Source organism: Mobula hypostoma, chromosome 24 (assembly GCF_963921235.1).
Source record: "Mobula hypostoma chromosome 24, sMobHyp1.1, whole genome shotgun sequence".
In the NCBI taxonomy this organism is placed as follows: domain Eukaryota; kingdom Metazoa; phylum Chordata; class Chondrichthyes; order Myliobatiformes; family Myliobatidae; genus Mobula; species Mobula hypostoma.
This window is the reverse complement of record NC_086120.1, coordinates 25,164,711-25,189,210: the sequence shown is the minus strand read 5'-3', so window position 1 is coordinate 25,189,210 and position 24,500 is coordinate 25,164,711. Positions and strand designations below refer to the sequence as shown.

The following is a 24,500-nucleotide window of genomic DNA, read 5'->3' as shown; positions in this document are numbered from 1 at the left end:
CTCTGTTATCTCTTGAGAAAAGAGGGCTGGGGGGGGTCATAAAAATGGTGACATGTTTGATGGAGCAGATGCAGGGGGAAAGTTTCCACTTGTGGGGAAGAGCATAACTAGAAACCATTGATAACAACAGTCAACAAGGAATCTGATAGGGAATTCTGAGGAAAGTTCTCTGCCTAAAGAGTGGTGAGGGTGTGGAACTCCGATTTAGATGCAGGAAGAGAGGAGGAGGCTTTGGTCAGACCAAACTGTCTATATCCATGCCATATAACCATATAACCATATAACAATTACAGCATGGAAACAGGCCATCTCAGCCCTTCTAGTCCATGCCGAACTCTTACTCTCACCTAGTCCCACTGACCTGCACTCAGCCCAGAACCCTCCATTCCTTTCCTGTCCATATAGCTATCCAATTTAACTTTAAATGACAACATCGAACCTGCCTCAACCACTTCTGCTGGAAGCTCGTTCCACACAGCTACCACTCTCTGAGTAAAGAAGTTCCCTCTCATGTTACCCCTAAACTTTTGTCCTTTAACTCTCAACTCATGTCCTCTTGTTTGAATCTCCCCCACTCTCAATGGAAAAAGCCTATCCACGTCAACTCTATCTATCCCTCTCACAATTTTAAATACATCTATGAAGTCCCCCCCTCAACCCTCTACGCTCCAAAGAATAAAGACCCAACTTGTTCAACCTTTCTCTGTAACTTAGGAGATGAAACCCAGATAACATTCTAGTAAATCTTCTCTGTACTCTCCCAATTTTGTTGACATGTATCTCGTGAATCCTGTGAAAAGCTTCATGGGAGATTCTGCTCAGAGCAGGAGGTGCCCTCTACAGCTAGATAACAATTTATCTGATACTGTGGTGTCAAGAAAACAACCTCTCCCTCAATGTTGCAAAAATAAAGGAGCTGGTTGTGGACTACAGGAGGAATGGAGACAGGTTAACCCCTACTGACATCAATGAATCTGGGGTTGAGAGGGTGAACAGCTCTAAGTTTCTTGGCATACACATCACTGAGGATCTCACATGGTCTGTACATGCTGTGTGGTGAAAAAAGTACAGCAGTGTCTCTTTCACCTCAGATGGTTGAAGAAGTTTGGCATGAGTCCTCAAATCCCAAGGACTTTCTACAGGGACACAATTGAGAGCATCCTGACTGGCTGCATCACTGTCTGGTCAAAGAAATGTAGAGAAGATGCCTCTGATGGCTTGGGCCAATATTTATTAATATTCATACTTTAAGATAAGAGTCCTGTTTGTGAGATCTTGCTTTGTCAAAATTAACCTCTGTGTTTCCTGTAAGGTGACAGTATGGGAAAGAGGAGATGTTGTGAGATGGTGAAAAATGCTGAATTCATCCCTGTGAGCTTGTCCTTCATTTCCACGTCCCACCCCAGCTCCCACCACCCCAGGCTCTTGCAGTCAGAAGGATGTTGAATCAGAGCCACGTTTATTACCACTGACACATCATGAAATCTTTTTGTTTCCCTGCAGCAGTAACAATGCAATACATTTTAAAAAATTATGAAAAGTTACAGGAAGAAATGTAAAAATAAGTAAATAAAGAGTGCAAAAACAGAACCAAACAGCGAGGTGGTGTTCCAGGAATCGTGGACGGTTCAGGAATCGGATATCGGAGGGGAAGAAGCTGTTCCTAAAGCTTTGAGTGTGTATCTTCAAGCTCCTGTACCTACTGCCTGATAGTAGTAATGAGAAGAGGGGTCCCCAGGCTCCTGTACTTCCTCCTTGATGGTAGTATTGAGAAGAGCCCCTGTCCTGAATACTGAGGATCTTTGTTGATGATGCTGAGATACTGCCCTTTGAAGATTATTCAATCTTAAAGGTGTTTTAAATTGCTTTGACATTGAAAAATGACAAGGACATCTATTTGCAGTGGGCTCAGCACTCATGCTCCCGTGGAGTCGCACCATCTCATTTAGAGGTGGATATGAATGCCTGACGCACGTGTTAAGGACCCAAGAGCATTGGGGGGACAGTGCCTTCCAAGGACGTGCTCCCATCCCAAATCAAATGGTACAAATGCTTCCGTTTATAGTTCCTTATCACTCTCCTTGAACTGTCAGTCTGTCCCACTTCCAGCTGGATGAACTGAAATTTCCTCGGGTAGGCTGGAGGACCAAAGCTTCTTCCTTCTGTTCCCCAGCCAGCCACCCATTCCAAGCCTGTCGCTAGCAACTGGACCAGACATAGAAACATAGAAAATTGGTGCAGGAGTAGGTCATTAGGCCCTTCGAGCCTGCACCGCTATTCAGTATGATCACGGCTGATCATCCAACTCAGAACCCTGTACCTGCTTTCTCTCCATACCCCCTGATCCCCGTAGCCACAAGGACCATATCTAACTCCCTCTTAAATATAGCCAATGAACTGGCCTCAACTGTTTCCTGTGGCAGAGAATTCCACAGATTCACCACTCTCTGGGTGAAGAAGTTTTTCCTCATCTCGGTCCTGAAAGGCTTCCCCTTTATCCCTAAACTGTGACCCCTCGTTCTGGACTTCCCCAACATCGGGAACAATCTTCCTGCAAATAGCCTGTCCAATCGCTTTAGAATTTTAAACGGTTCAATGAGATCCCCCCCTCAATCTTCTAAATTCCTGTGAGTATAAGCCTAGTCGATCCGGTCTTTCTTCATATGAAAGTCCTGCCATCCCAGGAATCAATCTGGTGAACCTTCTTTGTACTCCCTGTATGGCAAGAATGTCTTTCCTCAGATTAGGGGACCAAAACTGAACACAATACTATAGGTGAGGTCTCACCAAGGCCTTGTACAACTGCAGTAGTACCTCCCTGCTCCTGTACTCGAATCCTCTTGCTATGAATGCCAGCATACCATTCGCCTTTTTCACTGCCTGCTGTACCTGCATGCCCACTTTCAATGACTGGTGTACAATGACACCCAGGTCTCGTTGCTCCTCCCCTTTTCCTAATCAGCCACCATTCAGATAATAATCTGTTTTCCAGTTCTTGCCACTAAAGTGGATAACCTCACATTTATCCACATTAAATTGCATCTTCTATGAATTTGCCCACTCACCTAACCTATCCAAGTCACCCTGCATCCTCTTAGCATCCTCCTCACAGCTAACACTGCCACCCAGCTTCATGTCATCCGCAAACTTGGAGATGCTGCATTTAATTCCCTTGTCTAAGTCATTAATATATATTGTAAACAACTGGGGTCCCAGCACTGAGCCTTGCGGTACCCCACTAGTCACTGCCTGCCATTCTGAAAAGGTCCCATTTATTCCCACTCTTTGCTTCTTGTCTGCCAACCAATTCTCTATCCACATCAATACCATACCCCCAATACCGTGTGCTTTAAGTTTGCACACTAATCTCCTGTGTGGAACCTTGTCAAAAGCCTTTTGAAAATCCAAATATACCACATCCACTGGTTCTCCCCTATCCACTCTACTAGTTACATTCTCAAAAAATTCTGTAAGATTTGTCAGACATGATTTTCCTTTCACAAATCCATGCTGACTTTGTCCGATGATTTCACCGCTTTCCAAATGTGCTGTTATCACATCTTTGATAACTGACTCTAGCATTTTCCCCACTACCGATGTCAGGCTAACTGGTCTATAATTCCCTGGTTTCTCTCTCCCTCCTTTTTTAAAAAGCGAGGTTACATTAGCCACCCTCCAATCCTCAGGAACTAATCCAGAATCTAAAGAGTTTTGAAAAATTATCACTAATGCATCCACTATTTCTTGGGCTACTTCCTTAAGCACTCTGGGATGCAGACCATCTGGCCCTGGGGATTTATCTGCCTTTAATCCCTTCAATTTACCTAACGCCACTTCCCTACTAACATATATTTCCCTCAGTTCCTCCATCTCAATGGACCCTCGGTCCCCTACTATTTCCGGAAGATTATTTATGTCCTCCGTAGTGAAGACAGAACCAAAGTAGTTATTCAATTGGTCTGCCATGTCCTTGTTCCCCATGATCAACTCACCTGTTTCTGACTGTAAGGGACCTACGTTTGTCTTAACCAATCTTTTTCTTTTCACATATTAATAAAAGCTTTTACAGTCAGTTTTTATGTTCCCTGCCAGCTTTCTCTCATAATCTTTTTTCCCTTTTCTAATTAAGCCCTTTGTCCTCCTCTGCTGGACTCTGAATTTCTCCCAGTCCTCAGGTGAGCTGCTTTTTCTGGCTAATTTGTATGTTATGAGACCTTGAGGTTCTTATCTTCATTAACATGAGGACGTCAGAAATAGTAACAGTAGGAGGCCAGTCTGCTCTTCCGACCTGTTATCTGTCAATCACAGACGTCTGGGCAGTTGCTTGACTTGTCCCACCCAGTCCTCCGCTGCCTGATGACCATCCTGCCTACTTCCGAATCTAAAACTGATGCTGCACATGCCTCTGCACATCTGTTGCTGAAACCCAGCCTAGCCCCTCTCATTCTGCCCTTTGCCTATGTTCGTGGGCCCATTATTAATCCCCTGCATGAGTTTAAAGCCCTTCTTGGTTTTTTAAAAAAAATCTATGCACTCAGCTGCCAAGGCCCCACAGTCCGAACCTCCCTCCATAATCATTTTCCCCTTCACCACCTCTCTCTTCCCTATTCAGGTTCTCTTCGGAACCCAAATCTTTGATCAAATATTGGATCACCAGTAGTAATACTTCTTTTAATTACTTGGGATCAATGATTGATTTGATACTTAGGTGAGAGGTAGAAAGTTTAAAGCAGTTGTGCAAGTTTTTAAAGAGTATGGTAGGTGCCAGGGATGAAGATGGAAGCAGACGTGGTTGTGGCATTTAACAGTCATTTAGACAGACACATGACCTTGCAGGAAAGTGCAGGGAGGCAGGTGGGTTTGGTTTAACTTGGCATCATGGCTAGTACAGACATTGTGGGCCGAAAGGCCTCTCCTGTACTTTAGCGTTCTTTGATTTATGCTCTGTGAAGCTTTGATTTTGTCCGTGTTTAAGGAGCTATATGAATGTAAATTGCTGCCGATACTCAGAATCAGAATCAGGCTTAATATCCCCAGTGTGCACCGTGAAATTTGTTTCTTTTGGGGTAGCGGTACATATATATTTAATAGTTAGATTAAATAAATAGTGCAAAAAAAAAAGGAGTTCATGGGTTCAATACCCGTTCAGAGATCTGGTGGCGGAGGGGGAGCAGCTGCTCCTGAATTGTTGAGAGTGTGTCTTCATACTCCTGTACCTCCTCCCTGATGGCAGCAATGCGAAGAGGGCATAACTGTTGTTATAGCTTTGGTCAGACCTTTATAGGTGGCTCAGTAATGCTATTACTGTGTCAGCGACCCAGATTCGATTCGGCCACTGTCTGTATGTTCTCGCCATGACCTCGTGAGTTTTCTCTGGGTGCTCCAGTTTGCTTCCACATTCTGAAGACGTACGGGGTTAGTGGGTTAATTGGCTACATGAGTGTAATTGGGTGGCATGGGCTCGTTAGGTTGGATGGGCCTGCCACCGTACCGTATCTCTAAATAAATAATAAATAAAGCTGGTTCATTTCTCAGGGGCTGGGATCCCAAGGCTGAAGGGGTTAATTTGAGGAGTCTGCATGCATTCCCTTCAGCAAAGTGGACCGTGGCCTTTTCTTAGCTGGCGATGTGTGAATGGCCTCAAACCTTTGAGGTTTGGGCCCTGGTCTTCTGACGGCGATGCTCAGCAGAGCCAAGGGAACCTATCGGAATGTTAAGTTTTTTGGTCTGAGCGTGAAGAAACAAGGTTGACCACCCTAACAGGAATGCCAAACAAGAGAAAATCTGCACAGCAACACACATAAAGTGCTGGAGGAACTCAGGCCAGCAGCATCAATGGAAAAAAGCCAGTCCTACTGGAGGGTTTCAGCCCGAAACGTCGACTCTGCTTTGTTCCATAGACACTGTCTGGCCCGCTGAGTTCCTCCAGCACTTCGTGTGTGTCACCCTAATAGGAAAACTGTTGGAGTTTCTTTCATTATGTGTGATGAACAAACATATATCACGAAGCTGGTAGGACTATTTAAACCACTCAGCTAGGTGCACTATTTCTGAATCTTCCTCACCCCTCCTTATCACCCTCCCCAATGCCTACTCCTATAAACCTTACCCTCATCTCACTCACTTCCCTATCTCACACAAATACAGCTGAAGGACTGAGTACTGACTGTCAGAGCAGGAAAAGAAAAGAAATTGGACCCTCTGGGGGCGCAAACTTATATTCCGTCTGGGTAGCCTCCAACCTGATGGCATGAACATTGACTTCTCTAACTTACACAAATGCCCCACCTCTCCCTCGTACCCCATCTGTTATTTATTTATATACACACACTTTCTTTCTCTCTCTCTCCTTTTTCTCCATCTGTCCCTCTCACTATACCCCTTGCCCATCCTCTGGGTTTTTTCATCCCTCCCCCTTTTTCTTTCTCCCTAGGCCTCCTGTCCCATGATCCTCTCGTATCCCTTTTGCAAATCACCTGTCCAGCTCTTGGCTCCATCCCTCCCCCTCCTGTCTTCTCCTATCATTTTGGATCTCCCCCTCTCCCTCCCACTTTCAAATCTCTTACTAGCTCTTCTTTCAGTTAGTCCCGACGAAGGGTCTCAGCCCGAAACGTCGACTGTACCTCTTCCTAGAGATGCTGCCTGGCCTGCTGCGTTCACCAGCAACTTTGATGTGTGTTAACTGGTAGAGAGTGAGAGATGACTGTTCCCCAACCCTTTTTTACCGCTTTGTCTTCCTCGAGGGACAGAGACGGGGAATTAAAGACAGGAAGGCAATGCAATTTAGCGCACATCTGTTGCAAATGGCTTTTCAATAGCTCCCATTAATCTCCCGTCCCCCTGAGCAAGCAGGCTGCTCGAGAAATCTCCAGCTTGCCGAGACACAGCAAACCACCTCAGGTTAATAAAGTGAGGTATTGTGGATGGGTGAGGGGTGATGTCGGGGGAGGAGAGAGAGTCTTAAAATTTGTGTACTCTAATGTTTATCCAGTTAGCAGTCAGATATTGAATAAACACCTTTTTAATTTTTAAAATCCCATCAGTGCCTCAAATATCATACCAGAATCCAATCACTACACCTCCAGTGGCTTTGCCTTCAGCTGCCAAGGCCCCACACTCTGGAACTCACCCCCCACCCAATCTTTCCCCTTCTCACCACTTCTCCTCTATTAAAACTTACCTTTTCAACCAAATATGGGGTCACTAGTCCTAATATCTCCTTTAATTATTTAGCATCAATGTCTTATTGGATAATTCGTCAGTGAAGCACTGGCCCTGTCAAACAGTTTCGGCCTGGACACAATTGATGGGACACATTCAAGAGAGGGAGAGAGAGAGAGGGAAGGAGGGAGAGAGGGGAGGGAGGGAGGGAGGTAGAAGTGGAGAGAAAGACAGAAAGGGGAGAGAGGAAGGATAGAGTGAAAGAGGAGAGAGAGTGGGAGAGGGAGAGAGAAAGGGGAGAGAAGGAGAGAATGGAGAGAGAGAGGAGAGAGAGACAAAGGAAGGGGAGAAGGGAAAGGTAAAGGTGGAGAGAAAGAGATAGAGAAAGGGGAGAGAGAGAAAAGAGGGGGAGAGAAAGAGGGAGATAGAGGGAAAGAGAGGAGAGAGAGAAGGAGAGCAGAAGAAGGGGATAAGGGGAGGGGGAGGTGTGAGAGGGAGAGGGGAGGGAGGGACAGAGAGAGGGGGTGAAGCACCTTCAATTACTCCAAAAGACTGAGGTTTGGTAAAATACTGAAAGGCTTTTATTCGCTGTACAATACGACCTCCACAATGAGTGTCTGCCCCCGGACTGAGGGGGAGGGGCAAGGCGAACACCTTTATACAGGACTCTGTGGGAGGAGCCACAGGGGCAGTCAGCAGAGGTGTGTGTCCAGACAGGTAACCGAGTTACAACATATATGCATGGTTTACCACGTTCACCCCTCCTTTTTTTTAAAAAGAGTCCCGCGGGGTGAAGTGACTGACAATATTTACAAGAAGTATATTTACAGGTTAAGTCTATCAGGCGGTCGAGTCCGTCGCTGTGCACTACGTAGCACCGGCGATGGCGGTTGTGCTGGCTCCGGCCTGACTTCAGGTGCCAGCACGTTAGGCGTCGGTAATCCCTCGTGTGTGTGCGTCGCGCCCGGTATGGGAGTGTCGTGTGGTGTCTGTATAGGGTTTGGGGTGCACGGTGTCTCGGTGGGTACGGGGTCAATAGTCACCACGGAGTGTTCAGGGTAGGGGCCCAGAGCTCCTGTGGGCGCCAGGTCGTGGATGGAGACCGTGTCCTCCCGCCCATCAGGTAAAACCACGTAGGCACATTGGGGGTTCGCATGAAGTAAGTGAACCCTCTCAACTATCGGGGAGTACTTATTGCTCCTCGCATGTTTCCGGAGCAGCACTGACCCCGGGGACGTCAGCCAAGTTGGCAGGTTGGTCCCAGTGGTCGACTTTCTGGGAAACGAAAAGAGCCGCTCATGAGGGGTGGCATTGGTGGCTGTGCATAACAGGGAGTGGATGGAGTGGAGTGCCTCGGGAAGGACCTCCTGCCAGCAGGAGACCAGCAGTCCCTTTGACCTGAGGGCTAAGAGTGTGGCTTTCCACAGCGTGGCATTCTCCTTCTCTACCTGTCCATTCCCCCGGGGATTATAGCTCGTGGTCCTACTAGTTGCAATTCCCCTAGCCAGTAGATATTGGCGCAGCTCGTCACTCATAAACGAGGACCCTCTGTCACTGTGGATATAGCATGGGTATCCGAACAGAGTGAAGAGCTTGCGCAGGGCTTTTATAACTGACGTGGTAGTGGTGTCGGGGCAGGGGATGGCGAAGGGGAACCGCGAGTACTCGTCCATAACGTTAAGAAAGTACACAATGCGGTCGGTGGAGAGAAGGGGGCCCTTAAAGTCAACACTCAGTCGCTCAAAGGGGCGGGTGGCCTTGATGAGCGGTGCCTTTTCGGGTCGGTAGAAGTGCGGTTTGCACTCTGCGCAGACTTGGCAGTCCCTGGTCATCATCCTGATCTCCTCAAGGGAGTAAGGCAGGTTCCGGGCTTTCACGAAGTGGAAAAGCTGGGTGACTCCCCGGTGACAAAGGTCTACATGTAGGGCGTATAGCCGGTCGATCTGCGCGCTGGCGCATGTTCCCCGGGATAGGGCATCGGAGGGCTCGTTGAGCTTCCCAGGCCTGTACATGATGGGGTGGCGTTGCTGGTTAAAAAAGAGATTAACGCAATAGAAAGGAAGGACATAAGCCGGGAAGATGTGGAATCGATATGGGTAGAGCTGCGTAACACTAAGGGGCAGAAGACGCTGGTGGGAGTTGTGTACAGGCCACCTAACAGTAGTAGTGAGGTCGGAGATGGTATTAAACAGGAAATTAGAAATGTGTGCAATAAAGGAACAGCAGTTATAATGGGTGACTTCAATCTACATGTAGACTGGGTGAACCAAATTGGTAAAGGTGCTGAGGAAGAGGATTTCTTGGAATGTATGCGGGATGGTTTTTCGAACCAACATGTCGAGGAACCGACTAGAGAGCAGGCTATTCTGGACTGGGTTTTGAGCAATGAGGAAGGGTTAATTAGCGATCTTGTCGTGAGAGGCCCCTTGGGTAAGAGTGACCATAATATGGTGGAATTCTTCATTAACATGGAGAGTGACGTAGTTAATTCAGAAACAAAGGTTCTGAACTTAAAGAGGGGTAACTTTGAAGGTATGAGACATGAATTAGCTAAGATAGACTGGCAAATGACACTTCAAGGATTGACGGTGGATATGCAATGGCAGGCATTTAAAGGTTGCATGGATGAACTACAACAATTGTTCATCCCAGTTTGGCAAAAGAATAAATCAAGGAAGGTAGTGCACCCGTGGCTGACAAGAGAAATTAGGGATAGTATCAATTCCAAAGAAGTAGCATACAAATTAGCCAGAGAAAGTGGCTCACCTGAGGACTGGGAGAAATTCAGAGTTCAGCAGAGGAGGACAAAGGGCTTAATTAGGAAGGGGAAAAAAGATTATGAGAGAAAACTGGCAGAGAACATAAAAACGGACTGTAAAAGCTTTTATAGATATGTAAAAAGGAAAAGACTGATAAAGACAAATGTAGGTCCCCTGCAAACAGAAACAGGTGAATTGATTATGGGGAGCAAGGACATGGCAGACCAATTGAATAATTACTTTGGTTCTGTCTTCACTAAGGAGGACATAAATAATCTTCCAGAAATAGTAAGGGACAGAGGGTCCAGTGAGATGGAGGAACTGAGCGAAATACATGTTAGTAGGGAAGTGGTGTTAGGTAAATTGAAGGGATTGAAGGCAGATAAATCCCCAGGGCCAGATGGTCTGCATCCCAGAGTGCTTAAGGAAGTGGCCCAAGAAATAGTGGATGCATTAGTGATAATTTTTCAAAACTCGTTAGATTCTGGACTAGTTCCTGAGGATTGGAGGGTGGCTAATGTAACCCCACTTTTTAAAAAAGGAGGGAGAGAGAAACCGGGGAATTATAGGCCGGTTAGCCTAACGTCGGTGGTGGGGAAACTGCTGGAGTCAGTTATCAAGGATGTGATAACAGCACATTTGGAAAGCGGTGAAATGATCGGACAAAGTCAGCATGGATTTGTGAAAGGAAAATCATGTCTGACGAATCTCATAGAATTTTTTGAGGATGTAACTAGTAGAGTGGATAGGGGAGAACCAGTGGATGTGGTATATTTGGATTTTCAAAAGGCTTTTGACAAGGTCCCACATAGGAGATTAGTGTGCAAACTTAAAGCACACGGTATTGGGGGTAAGGTATTGGTGTGGGTGGAGAATTGGTTAGCAGACAGGAAGCAAAGAGTGGGAATAAACGGGACCTTTTCAGAATGGCAGGCGGTGACTAGTGGGGTACCGCAAGGCTCAGTGCTGGGACCCCAGTTGTTTACAATATATATTAATGACTTGGATGAGGGAATTAAATGCAGCATCTCCAAGTTTGCGGATGACACGAAGCTGGGTGGCAGTGTTAGCAGTGAGGAGGATGCTAAGAGGATGCAGGGTGACTTGGATAGGTTGGGTGAGTGGGCAAACTCATGGCAGATGCAATTTAATGTGGATAAATGTGAAGTTATCCACTTTGGTGGCAAAAATAGGAAAACAGATTATTATCTGAATGGTGGCTGATTAGGAAAAGGGGAGGTGCAACGAGACCTGGGTGTCATTATACACCAGTCATTGAAAGTGGGCTTGCAGGTACAGCAGGCGGTGAAAAAGGCGAACGGTATGCTGGCATTTATAGCGAGAGGATTCGAGTACAGGAGCAGGGAGGTACTACTGCAGTTGTACAAGGCCTTGGTGAGACCACACCTGGAGTATTGTGTGCAGTTTTGGTCCCCTAATCTGAGGAAAGACATCTTTGCCATAGAGGGAGTACAAAGAAGGTTCACCAGATTGATTCCTGGGATGGCAGGTCTTTCATATGAAGAAAGACTGGATGAACTGGGCTTGTACTCGTTGGAATTTAGAAGATTGAGGGGGGATCTGATTGAAACGTATAAGATCCTAAAGGGATTGGACAGGCTAGATGCAGGAAGATTGTTCCCGATGTTGGGGAGGTCTAGAACGAGGGGTCACAGTTTGAGGATAGAGGGGAAGACTTTTAGGACCGAGGTTAGGAAAAACTTCTTCACACAGAGAGTGGTGAATCTGTGGAATTCTCTGCCACAGCAAACTGTTGAGGCCAGTTCATTAGCTATGTTTAAAAGGAAGTTAGATATGGCCCTTGTGGCTACAGGGGTCAGGGGGTATGGAGGGAAGGCTGGGGCGGGGTTCTGAGTTGGATGATCAGCCATGATCATAATAAATGGCGGTGCAGGCTTGAAGGGCCGAATGGCCTACTCCTGCACCTATTTTCTATGTTTCTATGATGTCATAGTTGAAGGTGGAGAGTTCGATTCTCCACCTCAGAATTTTATCATTTTTGATTTTGCTCCGCTGCTGATTATTAAACATGAACGCGACTGAGCGCTGGTCAGTCAGCAGGGTGAACCTTTTGCCGGCAAGATAGTGCCTCCAGTGCCTAATAGCTTCCACTATGGCCTGGGCCTCTTTCTCTACCGCAGAGTACCGAATTTCAGGGCCTTGAAGGGTACGGGAGAAGAACGCCACTGGTCTTCCTGCCTGGTTGAGGGTAGCAGCCAGCGCAAAGTTGGAGGCGTCACTCTCTACTTGGAAGGGAATGGCCTCGTCCACCGCATGCATTGCTGCTTTGGCAATGTCCCCTTTTATGCGGTTGAAGGCTGCGTGGGCCTCGGCAGAGACGGGGAATGTGGTGGACTTGACCAGGGGGTGGGCCTTGTCTGCATAGTTAGAGACCCATTGGGCATAATATGAAAAGAAGCCCAGGCGCCTTTTGAGGGCTCTGAGAGTATTGGGAAGAGGGAGTTCCAACAAGGGGCGCATACGGTCGGGGTCAGGGTCAATGACTCCATTCTCCATGACACACCCAAGGATAGCAAGTCGGGTGGTCCCAAATACACACTTGTCCTTGTTATAGATGAGGTTGAAAGATTTGGCCGCTTGGAGAAATTTTTGGAGGTTGTTGTCGTGATCCTGCCGGTTGTGACCGCAGATGGTGATGTTATCCAGATATGGGAATGTGGCCTTCAGTTGGCACTGGTCCACCATCCGGTCCATTGCCCTCTGGAAGACAGATACACCATTCGTGACACCAAAGGGGACGTGCAGGAATTGATAAAGCCTGCCGTCCGCCTCGAAGGCAGTGTAAGGGTGGTCCTCCCAGCGGATGGGGAGCTGATGGTAAGCGGATTTTAGGTCTATGGTCAAGTACACCTTGTACTGTGCTATCTGATTGACCATATCCGCGATGCGGGGTAGAGGGTACGCGTCGAGCTGCGTGAACCTATTGATGGTCTGGTTATAGTCCATGACCATCCTATTCTTCTCCCTGTTCCAAACAACCACCACCTGCGCCCTCCAAGGACTTGTGTTTGCCTCAATGACCCCCTCCCTGAGCAACCGCTGCACCTCCGACTTAATGAAGGCTCTGTCCCCCGCGCTGTACCTCCTGCTTTTAGTTGCCACGGGTTTACAGTCGGGGGTCAGGTCGGCGAACAGCGGTGGGGGAGGGATCTTGAGGGTGGAGAGGCCGCAAGTGGTGTCGGTGGTGTGGCAGTTGGCATGATGTTTTTTTTTTACAAAATTCTTTATTACAAATGTCGGTGCTATACAATATTTACAAACCCAGTGACTAACATATTTACTACACTACAAACAGACAATACATCTTAAACCAATATATTGCCATCCTCATCAATGATGGCATTTACACCCCGCGGAGCCCAACGGTCCCGGAACACCTCTACGGTCGCCGTGGACTGTGCGTATTCCTTTTCAATGTTCACCCGGGCACGAACATACCCCCTAAACATAGCCAGGCAGTCCGCCCGGGGAGAACCTCCTGCCACCCTTTTCCAGGAGCCACGGATGGCAATTTTCGCCAGCCCCAGGAGCAAGTTGACAAGGACATCCTCATCCCTCTGTGCCCCCCTCCTTACTGGATGACCATATATAAATAGGGTGGGACTGAAATGCAACCAGAAGGCGAGAAGCAGCCCACGCAAAAACGCGAAAAGGGGCTGCAGCCTCACACACTCCACGTACATGTGGTACACGGTCTCCTCCAGCCCGCAGAAGTGACACGCGGCTGGGAGATCCGTGTACAGACTAAAGAACTTATTGCAGGGCACCGCTTTATGCAGCACCCTCCAGCCGAGATCCCCAAGGTGCATGGGGAGGACTCCCTTGTAAAGGGACTTCCATTGGGGACCCCCCTCACCTCCAGGTGGAAAGACCGACCGCCATGGCGTGTCGGGACGGTGGACAAAGGCTAGGAAGTGGAGGGTGTGGAGCAGCAGCCCATAAAGGTACCTCCTGCCTGCATCCCTGAATGGGATTGTGGGTGTCGATGAAAGACGGCTCAAGTTGTGTGGATTCGTCTCTCGGGTAAGGCTGCGGGGCCTGGGCCCGACGAGCAGCTCAGCTTGAGTCGATCCACACACCTGAGCCGCACCAACATCCGCTGAGGCAGGGCAAGGGTCGGCCAGGACCCCGCCCTCTGCCAGAGGAGGGGATTCCCGGCCTGAGGCAACCATGTTCCAGACTCTCAGTAGGTCCTGATAGAAGCCGGGCAGCCTCTGCAAAGCAGCACGGCTGACGCCTGCCGGTGGTAGCTGCATATCTTCGTGAAGGCAGCAGCCCCTCCGGAGGAAGAAAGTCGCCAACACGTGCCACCTGGGAGGGCGCTCGGCGTACAGGAATCTCTGCAGAGTCCTGAGGCGGAGAGCCGCCAGTCGTGTGCGTACACACACCAGCGACTGTCCGCCCTCTCCTACTGGGAGACTCAGAACCGCTGCAGAGACCCAGTGTTTCCTGTTTCCCCAGAAGAAGTCCACCAGCTTCCTCTGCATTCTCGCAACAAAAGGGGCAGGTTGGGTTGTGTTGGGTGGGATGTGCGGGTCGGTGTGTGTGTGTGGTCAGTAGCGGGGTATGTGACATATCTCTACAAAACAGGGGATTTATGACAGTAATTGGTGGGAGGGGCCCATCATACTTCATTGTCACGCTTTTCAGGTGGCTCTGGAAGTCCAACCCCAACAGCACAGGGGCACACAGTTGAGGCAAGACCAGTAACGTAAAGTCCCGATATTCTGTGCCCTGCACCACTAGTGTCGCTACACAACCCCCCCCGGATGTCTGTTGTATGCGACCCGGAGGCCATGGTGACCCTCCGACTTACCGGCCGTATCATGAGTCCACAATGCTGCACCGTGGCCGGGTGAATAAAACTCTCCGTGCTGCCTGTGTCAAACAGGCAGCTTGTCCTGTGCCCCTCCACCAGGATGTCCATCATTGACCTTGCGAGCTGGTGGGGAGCGCTTTGGTCGAGGGTCACAGAAGCCACGGTGGGGTCGCTGTCTTGGTCCGGCGTGGTGGGGTGGCCCGTGAGCACCCGTTGGTCGTCGGCGGTGGGAGGTGGTGCCAATCAAGATGGCCGCCCCCATGTCTCGCACGTGGTGGCAGTGTGCAGGGAAGATGGCGACCCCCACGTCTCGCACGCGGCGCTGCTTGATCCCGCTCACGGTTCTGACTTACAGACCTTGGCGAAGTGGCCTTTCTTTCCGCAGCTGGAGCAGGTAGCTTGTCGGGCCGCGCAGCGTTTCCGGGGGTGCTTCTCCAGTCCGCAGAAGTAGCACTTCGCAGACTCACGACTGGCGGCAGCCGAGGTCGATTTGCCGGCGGGTTGTGGGGTCTGCAGCGCCCACGAGGCCATCGGGGGATCGCGTGCCTGGAGAGCCTTGGAGTTATGCACAGCGGCCTCCAACGGATCAGCCAGCTCCATCGCCGAATTTAGGGTAAGATCGGCTTTTTCCAGCAGCCGCTGGCGCACGTACACTGACCTGGTCCCCGTAACGAAGGCGTCTCTCACTAGGAGTTCTGCATGCCGCGCCGCCGTCAGCTCCTGGCAATTGCAGGCTCACACGAGTGTCTGTAGGGCCTGGACAAACTCAGCACTCGATTCCCCGGGGCGTTGTTGCTGTGTCGCTAAACGGTGCCGAGCATAGACGCTGTTTATCGGCCGCAGGTATTGTCTTTTGAGCGCGTTCATCGCGCCGCCGTAGTTCGGCTGGTCTCTGATCAGCGAATAAACCCGTGGACGGACCCTGGAGAGTAGAACTCTGCGCTTCGCTACAGGGTCGGTCGCTTTAATCTCCTCTAGATACTCTTCGAAGCAGGCCAGCCAGAGTTCGAAAGCGTTTCCAGCTTCAGGTGTTTGCGGATTGAGGTCTAATTTTTCTGGTCTCAGGGCCTGTTCCATGTTTTAAAACATACAGCGAATAAAATTGAAGCACCTTCAAGTACTCCTAAAGACTGAGGTTTGGTAAAATACTGAAAGGCTTTTATTCGCTGTACAATACGACCTCCACAGTGAGTGTCTGCCCCCGGACTGAGGGGGAGGGGCAAGGCGAACACTTTTATACAGGACTCTGTGGGAGGAGCCACAGGGGCAGTCAGCAGAGGTGTGTGTCCAGACAGGTAACCGAGTTATATACATGGTTTACCACAGAGGGAGAGGGAGAGGGTGAGGGGGGGGGGGAGAGAGAGAGGGAGAGGGAAGGAGGGAGAGAAAGACAGAAAGTGGAGAGAGGAAGGAGAGAGCGAAAGAGGAGAGAGAGTGGGAGAGGGAGGGAGAAAGGGGAGAGAGGGAGAGGGAGAGAGAGAGAATAGAGAGAGAGAGGAGAGAGAGACAAAGGAAGGGGAGAAGGGAAAGGTAAAGGTGGAGAGAAAGAGATAGAGAAAGGGGAGAGAGAGAAAAGAGGGAGAGAGAAAGAGGGAGATCGAGGGAAAGAGGAGAGAGAGAAGGAGAGCAGAAGAAGGGGATAAGGGGGGGAAGTGTGAGAGGGAGAGGGGAGGGAGGGACAGAGAGAGGGGAGAGGGGGAGAAAGGGGAGGGGGAGAAAGGGGAGGGGGAGAAAGGGGAGGGGGAGAGAATGAGATGGAGAGAGAGGGAAAGAAAGGGAGGGGAGAAAGGGGAGGGGGGATGGACAGAGGAGGGTGGGGGAGTGGAGGAGGAGGGGAGAGGGAGGGATATATATATATATATATATATATAGAGAGAGAGAGAGAGTGTTTTTTATGGTGCTGAGGGGGGAAGGAAGGAAGGCCATTTTACAATCATATTGACAAGGACACCTTTCATTCAGATGACTTCTGTAAAGATGCCTCACACTGTGAGAAATCCATTTGAATACACTAATACAAGAACTGTGGCAATTACCTTTGCCCTTTCCCTTCTTTTCTCAGCCACAATCATGTCTCCTCTCTCTCTGTGTGGGGATGTCAGTGCAGGTCACACAACTCGGGATTCCCTTCCCTATACGTCTTTCTTTGGGCTGGAGTGGGTTGCACAGGTTCCCAGGATGCACTGCACAGAAAACTCAGTCAGCTCCATCACGAGCACCAGCCTCCCCAGCATCCAGGACGTCTTCGAGGAGTGATGCCTCAAAAAGGTGGTGTCCATCATTAAGGAGCCCCATCACCCAGGACATGTCCTCTTCTCATTGCTACCATCAGGGAGGAGATACAGGAGCCTGAAGGCACGCACTCAATGACTCAGAAACAGCTTTTCCCCCCTCTACCATCAGATTTCTGAATGGACATTGAACCCATGAACACTACGTCACTACTTTTTTCCCCTCTTTTTGCAGTACTAATTTACCTTTACCGATCCTTGGGTGCCACTGGGAGGGGTGGTCTTCACCTGGGCTGGGCAAAGATGGCCAATTACATACCTAGGCAACAGATGGTCAGGATGCCCATCCTTCCAAACTATTTGCCCATCTACTGAAGGAATGTTTGTGCCAATGTTCCTCAGTATTGTGTTGTATATAGGAGCCTGAATTTTATTTTGAGTTGAGTTAATGTGACCTGTTACAAATCACAATATTGTCTTTTGCCTGCAGGACATGTTCTCATGGCCTGGCATTTTCTTCCTTTCACTGCGGAGGTTGGAGCATCATTTTTTTGTGTGATACATGCCGGACACTCCCATAAACAGCACCGATAAGGCTGCAGGTTCCCCTTAGTGTGAAATCGATGCTGCTGCAGGGAGCTGCATCTGTGTCATGTACTTGGGGCTGGCTCTCGTGATAATGTGAGTAACCCCAGCTTAACACTAGCTGGAGCAGGCGGATGGCTGTTCATAGTTTTTATTCGAGACCTGAGCACAAAACCCACAGGCTGGTACGTTATCAATGGAGGGCTGCTCTGTGAAATAGAGCATCAAACCTCGGCAATGTTTGTTCTCTCGGGTGGCAGGAAGGCAGAGAGAACAGGGAGTTATTCCCACTATCATAGCCGATACTCATGTCTCACTTAACACTTCAACGAAATCTCTAGGAAGATATAACAGGGAGAAAATATTGCTGCTGCCTCTCACCCTCCATATCCTGGTAAGCTCCCATAATCTTTTGAAATCTCTGCACTCCTGATTTTGTTTTTTTGGTAGCTGTATCTTCAGCTGCTGGGGCTCAAAACTGTGGAATTCCCTCCATGATCTCTCCCTAATCTCTCAATACGCTGGGATTCCTCCATAATCTCTCAAAGCTCTGGAATTCCTTTGCCAATCTCTCTGGAATTCCCTCCCTTATCACTCCGTTTCTCCCTCGTCCTTTAACATAGTCTGTGAAACACGGCTCCTCAGCCAACATCAATACTCTGTGACTTGGCACTGAATTCTTTTAACACTCCCATCTTGGATGTCACACTCTGTTTTAGGTGTTATATAGGGACGAACTCTTGCTGGCAAGTAAATCGATGCTCAGGTAGTGTGGGGAAATTTAGCGGGTGGGGGTTCAGTGAAAAGAACATTCATAGAAGGGACAGGAAGGAGGAAAAGAGCAAGAGAGGTTAGATGATAAACCTTCTCTTGTTTCTCAACAGCATTGAGATACGCCTTTCGGCCCATTGAATCCATGCCAGCCATCAAACATCCGTGTGCACTAATACTAATTTTTAAAAAAATTTAATCTCCATACTTTCCCATAATTGACTCCCCGTGCCCCACAGACTCTACCTCTCAATTATATTGGCCAATTAAAGCCCGGCGTCACTGGGATCTGTGAGAAAATTGGAGCTCCCAGAGGGAACCCCATACAGTCACAGAGAGAGTGTGCAAACTCACACAGACAGAACCTGAGGTCAGGACTAAATCCAGCTGACTGCAGGTGAAGCAGCAAATCTACTGTCTGTTCCTTTGCATGAATGGAGACAAGCAACAGACTTTTTTTTTAAATTAACCATAGACAAACAAATACACAGACCATTTATTATTGCCAATTTAAATTGCAGACCTCCCGGGAGTTACTCTTCCTGCTGAAATGGTGGGATTACTTACGAACAGGAACAGCCACAGGCCCAAAGGATCCCATGTAACATTGAGGAAAATCGGTAAAAAAACGTGTTCTTTTATTTCGAACATTGTTAAAACTCAGGAAAACAAGCAAAGAATTTAAAAAATGTACATTCAATGATAAACTCACAATTATTTACACAGTTCATGGTCACAAGCTCCAGAGGGCCCAGTGACAGTTATCCCCCCGAGCAATCAATAATTACAAGTTCATTACGGTGGCTTTTCTTTGCTTACCCTGCCACTCTGACCGCGGGACGTAACATTGTTTGGAAGATTTTGCATTTGGATGGCATTTTTCAGGGGACCGTCAATGTGGTCCTTCTTTTAACTATTCATTCTCGGGATGGGTGCATCACTGTCAAGGTAATCATTTATTGCACGACTGGTTTGCTGGGCCTCTTCAGAGGGCAAATAAGGGGTAACTGTGTGGGGTGGAGTCAGCAGGATAGGAGGGCAGATTTCTTGAGGGCCCTGGTGAACCCAGTGGGTTATAATTAGGAAAATCCTACCTGCCTTTATGGAGACCAGCTTTCTATTTGCTGGGTTCCTTCAAGTGGGGAATTCAAATTACCAAACTGATGAATTTACTTCTTCTGGATTATCAGACCAACAAAATAAGACCTTCCTCTTGTTATAATTAGCAATGAGGGCCATGGTACAGTTTAAAACAATGACCCTGCCACAAATTCCATCGTCTACCAGTACCTCCATTCCTCTCCACAGCCTCTTTGTCTACTAGAACCAGATTCTTAACAAAATAGAGGCAGAAGAGACTGCAACTGCTGGAATTTGAATCAAAAACACAAGATGGTGGAGGAACTCAGTGAGTCAGGCAACACCCATGGAGAGAAATGGACGGTTAATGTTTTGGGTTGACACACTTCATCTGGACTGCCCTTCATCCAAATGCAGGGTCTCGAGCTGAAATATCGCCTGACAATTTCCCTCCTCAGAGGCTGCCTGGCCCATTGAGATCCTCCTGCATGTTGTTTTTTTTTTGCTGCAGATTCTTGACAACCTTGGCCTCAAGAAATAAACAGCTGACCTCGTATCATCTCCGTCACCGTGGCTGCGTGCTTCCACCCTACACTGCCGCCCGACTGTGCTCCTGCCTTAGCTTGTCAGTTGGCAAAGCCTTTGCAACTCGTAGCCTGGACTCAGTTTTCAATGGCCTAACACTAGTCCATTCGACAACACATCCAGAATCGCTTCATCCGGGCAGACTGGACTATTTCATCACACTCCTGACCAGATGCCTTCCACCTACTCCCCAAAATCCTGTAGCCAAAGTCCTAACTTGTGCTGTCCTGATCAAAAGTCACCATCAAAAATGTCAGCCCTGTGTCTCCCTCCATACCTGGCCTGCTGAGTATCTATTTATTTTGCCTTTCTTTCAGCACCTTAAGTACCCATTTGTCATGTTCTCCCCACCCCTGTACTCACACCTTGTCCTTGTCTGCCAACATCTGCTTTTCAATCCTGTAGTCAAACCCTCCTCTTCCATCCTCCAAAATGACAAGCATGTTAACTCCCAGTTTCCACCCGCCCACCAGTGGCACTCATTTCTTCAGATGCCAAGGCTCCAAGCTCCGGAATTCCTGTCCTGAACATTTCCTTTCGTTCTTTAAACCTCTCCTTAAAATCTAACGCTATGTCCAAGCTTTTGGTCACCTGTCTTAAGCTGTGGCTCAATATCGAATGCTGCTTGAAAAAGCATCACGGGATACCTTGCAATACTATGTAAATGAAGGTGGCAGTTATGAAGTGATTGCGGCTTCCTGTTTACTTTCACTGAAGGAAATGAGGGCTAAAAGTTTACTCCTTGCACGATGATGTCATTGACCTGATCCAAATGACCTCACTAATGTGATGACATACGTGTCTCTAGGTACAGATTCTTTTTGGGAACATTGTGTGGGAGTTTTCCTCCTTAAATTAAGTTTAAGCTTTAAAATTAAATAAGACACAGTTATTAAGAAAGAAATTGATTTGGTAAAACCTCTCAAAGGAAGTCACTATCATTAGGTTTTGGTCTTTTCTAATAAACACATTGTCGGGTAAGGCAGTAAACACACTGAGCCAGTTAGTCAGACATTTGGGACTTTATTGAGCATTGATATTTTATTGGAGGTGACCTCTGACCCCAGCTGCAGGCCAATTTGAGTTTTCATTGGTCACAATGGACTGATTGACAGCAGGGCCAAAATACCTTCATGCCAGTATCAATGGAGGCTGCAGCACCGACCAGCGTAGGAGGGTGGGGGTTGGGGGAGGGGAGCAAATAGGAATAGGAAGAGAAGCTGGTGTGACAGGGGAAAGGGATCTTGGGGTGGTGAGGAAGGAGGAGGAATAAAGCCTGATATAGGATGGAGAGGAGGAAAAGGGAGATAAAGGGTGGGAGGCTGAGATGCTGGGTAGTTAAAGTGGTCCCAGTGATAGGGGAAGGATAGTGAGATTGAATTGAATGGAAGGGGAGCAGCTGATGATTTGGTAGAACAAAGAGGGAAAGGTGTAGAAACAATCGGCAAAGCTTTCATTTCCTCACTTTGTGTGGGCAGGCAGCCATTTCATTGGGTTGACTGAGGAGTTCTGAGGTTTGGATAGGGAAAGGCTGATGACCATTGCTACAGAGGAAGAATTGGCTGTTCTCACAGTAAAGTGAGTCCCAAACGGATGCTTGCTTCCTTTTTTCTTCTTTTGTCACTGATATTTAGAGTTTGCTACAGTAAAAATGAACCAATGTTCCATAGCCCTTGGACCCAAGGAAATCCCATGTCGGGTTTTCTTTTAACAAATAGATTCCAGTACTACTTTAACACCCATTTCTTTTTCTGGCATCCTCCCAGACCTTTTGGGCACAGCCTCCTGAGTTGGGATAAACCACTGTTTGTGTTGACATTATTATTCCTGCTCCCAGGAGTTGACCAACACAACATTTACACTTCTAAAACTGTTCCACTTTCTGATCATTGACTTTACCAAACTCTTGGTTAGCCTCCAATCCCAGCATGAGAGTACAGAACTGTCTGAGAGTTTGCTGTTGCTGTTATGACCTCAGTGTTTTCCATTCCTTTGGTCTTGAAGTATATCAAACAAGGGGCAAAGTCCAGCAGCACTTAACAATAAGTATTGGTACTTACCAAATAATTACGTGAGCTCCAGACTGTGTCTATTGACTAGGTTATTGCCCTGTTTCTCCTTTCTCAAGACCATAGTGAGGGAAATCAGTCATTGAAAATTGGAAAGCCAGAAGGAACCAGTCTCTGATGTAAAATCAATGGATATGATAGAAAGTCACTACACTGCTGAAGAGAATTTTCACACTATATACTAAATCTGAGCAAGCCCTTGCTAACTCTCCAAATAGTCTAATTTAGTACAATTTCTAAGTACAAGCTGATCCTGTTCATCCATCACCCATCTAGTCTAACAACACCTCAATCTGAAAATCTTCAACCTTGCTTTCAAATACGTGCAAAGTCTCCCTTTGCTTCTATCTTCATGGCCACTTCCAGTCTGCATACACCCTATGCCCCCATGGAGTCTTGTGCTCCTCTTGATCATCCCTCTCCACCCTAGTGACCGTGAGCTCTGGAACTTCCACCCAAAATCTCTTGGTTCAATTCATCTCCTCTTTGATCAAGCTACTGGTCACTGGTCTAGATATCTCTGCTTATGTAAAGACAATGTAAAGATTGTTTTTGAATGCCCCAGTGAAGCACCTTTGTGTATATTGTTATGTTAAAGCTGTTATATAAATGGAAGTTCCTGTCAGTGTTGTAACTCCAGTATAGACTGGCTCTTTGGGCTTGGCCTGAGAGATATCACATCCTTTCGCTATCCAGCAGCCACTGGCACTCAGCCAATGATTGAGAGAAGGAGCCTTGGCTAATCTTTAGGGGCTGCTGAGATCCACACACAGGTCCTTCTTCAGCTAAGGTCCTTCTGAACTCAATCTGCAGATCGAAGATGCACTGCACTGGCTCAGCTCTGCTCAGGAATAGAGATTTACCCATTCTCTACTACGGAAATCCAATGACAGGATGCAGGAACTACAGTCCACAAAGCAAAGCTGTCCTGACACAACACTGAACTCACAAACTAACTGCCCATGCCACAATCACCCACCAAAATTAAGTACTTCCTAAAGCCTATCGAGCCCTATAAATAGGATAGATTCCGGAAGGGAAACCTGGATCTTGCCAGAGCAATGCTATCTTCCAACAGTCCATGTCGAAACGATCCCAATTATTCACAGTCAAGGGTCCTCAAAGTGAAGGTCTTGCACAAGGCTGGACGATGGCACTGGGATGAACAGCACAGGAAAACCTTGCTGATAGATTATATTGCTTGTCGCTGGAGAGACAAAACTGCTTTGTGTGTTGGTGAGTAGGAGGGGGAAGGAAAGGTCAGAGAGGAGGAAGAGGGGTCTTAAGGGAGATGGCTTCAACCTATATACTGGCCCAAACCCCTTGGCACAAGCCTTGGGAGCTGCTTTACCCTTTTAAATATTAATGGTAATCCGCAGCATCACTCTGGTGTCCTAAAACCAAACTTATAAATAGAGATGGCTTTATAGATAAAAGCTAACATTGGAAGCCACACAATGGCCAAGTGAGATCAGATCATTTACTTCTGAGAGCTCCTAGCTGCTGTCAGAAGATGTATGTGGTGCTGTCGATGGCGATCGGCGCCGCCGCGTGGGCGTCCACGACCTCTCCGAGCTATAAGTGACGGGTTTGAACCTGTGCGAGTGAGTCTCAAAGAAGTCTCGCTGCTGCTGGCCGATGGCCTGGGTGATCAGTCCGGGCAAAGCCTGCAGGCTGGCAGTCAGCGAGTCCAGTTTGGTCTCCAGCGTGACAATCCGTTTCTCCAAGTCTTCATTCTTCTCCTGCAGCTCCGACAGGATGTCGTACATCACGTTCTGTGTCTATCAGGAGAGCAGGAAAGGAACACAGGTCAGGAGAGCGTCACCAGAGGAAGGGACAGTCTTCCTTGCAAAAACATCAGACGAAAACAAAAGACAAATCTCAGGGTTGAATACTGCATACATACTTTGAGAATAACCGTACTTTGAATCTTGAATGTGTCAGTGCTTCCAGAAATACCTGATTTAGAAGGAATTCTGCCCCCTGACGTTCTCCCCTTTTGTGATTTCCCCTGCCATACGTCAGAGTTGCTACTATCCTTGTCTGGCTGTGTGTATTGCTGGCAAGACAGTTCTGGCCCAGGAATTAAAACAGAAGATGCTGGGAACACTCAGCCAAAAGTCCTAACAAAGTGTTTCAATGTTAACCCTGTATTTCCACAAATGTTGCCTGACTTGCTGAGTGCTTTTCAGCATTTTCTGATTTTATTTCAAATTTCTGGGATCTATGTTTAAAAAATAACTTGAGCTTGTTAACCTAAAGTGGTGGTGGCAGTGAGCTGCCATTTTGTCGAACCCAATATTTGGTAGGTGGTTTCAGTGGGACATGAGGAGCCGATAATGTTGGTTTAAGACTGAAGTCACTTACAGATGCAGAGTGGATATGGTCAGCAGGTTAG

At 47.9% G+C, this 24,500-nt stretch overlaps 1 protein-coding gene across 1 annotated transcript in view; it reads right to left on the bottom strand.

The window, feature by feature from the left end:
• Positions 1 to 18,985: 18,985 nt before the first annotated feature.
• Positions 18,986 to 24,500, bottom strand: part of LOC134337336 (small conductance calcium-activated potassium channel protein 2-like) — a 123,266-nt gene continuing 117,751 nt past the window's right edge. The window contains exon 9 of the mRNA XM_063032250.1: positions 18,986 to 23,883. Within this exon, the coding sequence (XP_062888320.1) occupies positions 23,599 to 23,883 (285 nt within the window). The 3' untranslated portion in view covers positions 18,986 to 23,598. The remainder of the gene's footprint in view (positions 23,884 to 24,500) is intronic.